The sequence below is a fragment of the Phragmites australis genome, chromosome 14 (assembly GCF_958298935.1).
Source record: "Phragmites australis chromosome 14, lpPhrAust1.1, whole genome shotgun sequence".
NCBI lineage: Eukaryota > Viridiplantae > Streptophyta > Magnoliopsida > Poales > Poaceae > Phragmites > Phragmites australis.
In genome coordinates this window covers 6,943,088-6,947,701 of record NC_084934.1, presented here as the reverse complement: position 1 = coordinate 6,947,701, position 4,614 = coordinate 6,943,088, and the positions used below count along the sequence as shown (strand labels likewise).

The 4,614-nt window shown below is 42.9% G+C and overlaps 1 protein-coding gene across 1 annotated transcript; it reads right to left on the bottom strand.

Annotated features, from left to right (window-relative positions):
* Nucleotides 1-754: 754 nt before the first annotated feature.
* Nucleotides 755-4,183, bottom strand: LOC133890792 (vesicle-associated membrane protein 721-like). The gene is made up of 5 exons (XM_062331348.1): nt 3,836-4,183; nt 2,791-2,932; nt 2,578-2,698; nt 2,406-2,468; nt 755-1,176 (listed from the first exon to the last, which is right to left on the bottom strand). The coding sequence occupies exons 1-5, from the start codon at nt 4,023-4,025 to the stop codon at nt 1,030-1,032; spliced, it is 663 nt and encodes a 220-aa protein (XP_062187332.1). The 5' UTR covers nt 4,026-4,183; the 3' UTR covers nt 755-1,029.
* Nucleotides 4,184-4,614: the final 431 nt, after the last annotated feature.

The following is a 4,614-nucleotide window of genomic DNA, read 5'->3' as shown; positions in this document are numbered from 1 at the left end:
TACCCCTATTTAATTACGGATATATTATCGGGCACTAATCTTTAACAACAGTGGTGTGAAAGTGTGACGATGCTTATGTATATGCGTCATCTCTGTAATTGCAATTGAAAGTTGCCAACTCGTCCTAGTTATTAGTAATCCATTCTAAATACTTTGGGTAGTAATTTAGAAAACTATTTTGACTAGCTATATGAACGTGATACGTTTAATTACCATTTTCTATAAAAAAAAAGGCAGTGGTCAAAGTTCTATATTGAAAACCATGTTGATATTAAACGTGATACGTTTACAAAGCATTAATTCTAGATGATTCAAGCTCAGTTTAGACCATCTGGCCGTTTGAATCATAGATGGCCAAGGGTCACCTTCCAAGAAGCAATTGTATCGGTGAGGTCACCGCAGGAAGGAAAAAAAAACTATTGCAAGGGCCTCAACTTCGATGCCCCAACTGAATTGAAGTTCAAGTAGCAGGTCATCTTCTAGCCGATTCATGCAACATATCAGTACAGCAATCTTTTTTAAGGAATACAGTATCCTAAGCTTATTGCCACATCCAGGGAACTCAATTGCATACCTGAAAGCAACCACGACCGTAGCACCAAAAATAAATGTGTCCCCCATACTGTCACACCCCAAGACAAACGATTTTCAGAATCTCGTGGAGGATCAATGTAACTTCAGTTCGATCGAAATCACAGATGAAATAATGGACACTATTCTTTTCATGGTCAAACAGCGCGCGAAGCCGATGATCTGGAGCAAACGTAGTAACATCTACTGATATAACACAATGAAAAGGACGGTAGCATACAAGCTATACATGCATATTATAGTAGCATCCAAAAATATACGACACTCCCGACCCAGTCGCTATCCAACCAACAGCAATCAACCAACCACGACATCAGGAATACTAGGATCGCCAACAATCAGCGCAGGACTCATGACTAACAGGACAAAAACCATATGGTCTTTTTGCCGGTGGTACCGTATCATAGAGGCATGCCACGGTCTGTGAGTCCACCCTCCTTACTTGCACTTGAAGCCATGGCACACGGACAGGATTATGATGAGGATGAGTGCGATGATTATGCCAAGGACAATAAGCTTGATCTTCATGTTTTGCAGCCACATCTTTCTCCGCACATTTGTACCCTGCTGTCTGAAATCTTGTGCCTGCAAACCATACATTTGAATTCTCTTAAGTTACAGGTATACATATTGGCATCTACAAATAGGATACAAAGCATAACTAGCAGTTAAAGAAGCTGTCACGTATTGGTTAATTTAACAATCCTGAGCTAGTTTATCTTTCTTATAGCTGTCTTTTCCCTTTCCTCAACATTTGTTACTTGCCAACATTCACTGGGAGCTAAATATGTAGACTCGCAGATCAATATCAGCGTCAAATAAAATAGACGAGCCATTGAGATCTCAGATTATCATTTGCAAGTCAGGACAACGATAGATGGTAGGGACACATGGTGCAGCGTAGAAACATACCAGATCAGAAAATATCATTAGTTAACAAAAATAACAAATTATGCCTAACGCTTCAACAGTGCAATAGGAACCGCACAAATGTTCAAGCAAGCAGTCAATGCCATTTGTGCCAGTAAATTAGGCAGTACATGGGGAATCAGTAACACAACAGTTACCAAATTTGTGGGAATCATTATATAGTACACTGATGTACATATTAGACAATTCAGCCAGAGATCAACTTAAGAAGCATAACATAATATTTCTACATATACAACAGCATGCTAGTCATCTGATCGAAAACTGTAGCAGGGCAGACTACAGGATTTCTAGCTCTTTGGGAAGCCTGTGTCATGACATGAATGCTTTACCTTAAAGCATGGCAGAGTATTCCTACATATATATGGCTTGCTAGTATCTGACAAAAATTGTCGCTGGATTAGGCAACAGGATTTTCTGATTTTTAAGCCTTTTTGTCATAACATGAATGCTTCAACCAATTAATTTTAACTCTATTATAGCAATTATGATGCTTCAACTCAACACCTGTTCTCCTGATAATTGTTTAACAAATGAAGCCATCTCAATTACAGTAATAATAGCATTTCAACTAACAATGCCATCATAACTCTAGTACTGGTACTTTAGGTGGATTGGGTAGAACAAGAGCCCAGGACTTCTAAGAAATATTGAGTTGAATTCATTACAGTAAAAATCAAGAGTCGAGACTATACCCAGACCATATCCATGTCTCAATATCATGCGGACAGGTGCATGCTACTGGCAATTTATCTTCAGCATTCCCATAAAGTTTATAAATTCCAGATGTAAATAAAAAGATTTCATGTTTAACTAACGGATTTACGCAACAGTTACATGTAATATTGAATCTGCAAATGTAGAATCATAAAGAAATCCATTACCTGAGAACGCAGGTTTTCAGTCTTGTCAACAAGCAGTTCAATCTTCTCACCACGGTCAAGAACCTGAATATCAAGATGTTAATATGGAATCAGGAAGACAGGAAAAATATTTGAAAGTACCATCATTTTCCAGCATAATGCATATCTTCCTTTTGATTATTTAATATAGTACCTTCTCAATGTTTTCCATCATAACTCCTTTGACTTCTGAGACTTGGGCCTTGACCTTGGCAAGCTTGCTGATCTCCTCAGGATGGTCCACACAATATTGCATGTGCTCTTTGAGTTTTGATCTTTAAACAGTAGAAAAAATAGGTGTTGATTAAAGGGGGCAGGGGGTATATAAGCTTGATTATGTATCATATAAGCGGCAAAAAGAACACACCCAAACTCCCGGCTCAGGCTGTTTGCTGCAGCAGTAGCTGCTTTCCCACCACCATATCTTTTGGTGAAGTCCTCCTTTACCCTGTCCAGGAAAGCTATGGGGACTTGTCGCCCAACTGATTCAACAGCAACTACGCAGTATGCTGTAGAAAAGCAAACAATATTTATTATCAATGCGTGCTACAACAACAAAGGCACCTCTCCCTCTCAACAGTATGCTGTAGAAAAGCAAACAATATTTCTTATCAATGCGTGCTACAACAACAAGGCACCTCTCCCTCTCAACCAAGTATTGTAAAGCTTAACTCATGATCCACGATGGCAATACAGTAGCATATGGTATTATATACTTGCTCCAGTACTCTTGCATGATATCTTGCTTTATTTGTTCTGAAGCAATGCAATTACTACACAAAAGGCTGCAGGCTCTTTTGCTACTGAAGTACGAAATGGATATGCAATTGAACTATACAGCCATAACATAGGCTACCATCAAATGCAGTAATGGCAATCTAATCACCCCAAAGAGAAGCATGATAGCACGAATCGCTTAACACGGATCGATGGGTCAGCGTCTTATCCCCCACAAACTCCTGGGAACAACACATCCGGCTGCAAGTGCAGTCACACAGAACTCCCTCCAATCCGTGATGTGATCAGATTCCCGAAAATAAAGGCCTCGAACCTTAGATACTCAAAACACGCCTCACCAGATGCTACGGGACTACATTTCCTGCTACCTTCCATACAATCATACATGGAAATATCCGGGCACCCCTAAAAATAGCCATTTACAGCACCTCTCCGCTCACACCCAAAAAAGCACATCTCAACTTGAACTAAGCCTAAGCAACAATTCCTCGCTACTCAGATTAGCCTCGAAGCAACCGTCGAATCGAACCCACCCACTCGAGACGAACGAACCTAACCGAGCGGATCGAGCGGAACGCGCGAGATCTACGCGCGGGAAACCCCGAAGCGAGTCCGCGGCGGCGCAGATCCAGGCGGAACCGAGCGGATCGGGCCTAGGGGGAGCGGGAACTCACTGAAGCCGTCCTCGACGAGGTAGTTGAAGGTGTGACCGTCGCAGTTGTAGGTGAACTTGTTGTTGCTGGCGGGGAGCTTCTGCAGACACTGGGCCGCGATGGTGGTGAAGTTGCCGGTGAACTCGGTGTACTCCGCCAGCACCACCGTGCCCCGCGCCACGAACGCGTAGATCAGAGATTGCTGCCCCATCGCCTTCTCCTCTCCTCGCGCCGCCTCGACTGAACCCAACCCCCGCTCTTCTCCGCCGGTGGCGCTCGCCGGAGGTGGGGATTGGAAAGCGGAGCGCGGTGAGGTGGAGAAGAAGGGGGAGAGAGGGGGGGGGATGGTGGGCGTGCTTGGAAAAGGGAAGGAAGAAGTCGAGTTCGGCGGTGCGTGGGACGCAGGGGGGTTTTGCGAATTGGTCCTCGGAGGGTCGCCGTATTACGGATAGGCCCCTGTCTTTGACCCGTTTTGCGATTCCTCACGCTTACCCGTTTTGACCCGTTTAGCGACGTCTACGGTTTCAGCGCGTGATCGATCATATATTTCATACGGGGTTTCGACGTTTTCTTTCCCTTCCAGCCGTTCCTTGATTTCCATGCCAACAGGAAGTCGTAGAAATCACCGGAATGACTCATTACAAATAGTTGCGAGTTACCATGACAAAGCTACTGTAGTCAACCTGAGTGTATTAGTATCAAAGAAAAATAAAAAATTAGTTAATTGGCAATTTAATTTCACCTTTTATACATCAACTAGTTCTAAACATGTGTAGCATATAGGCCAAGATACGTTGAAG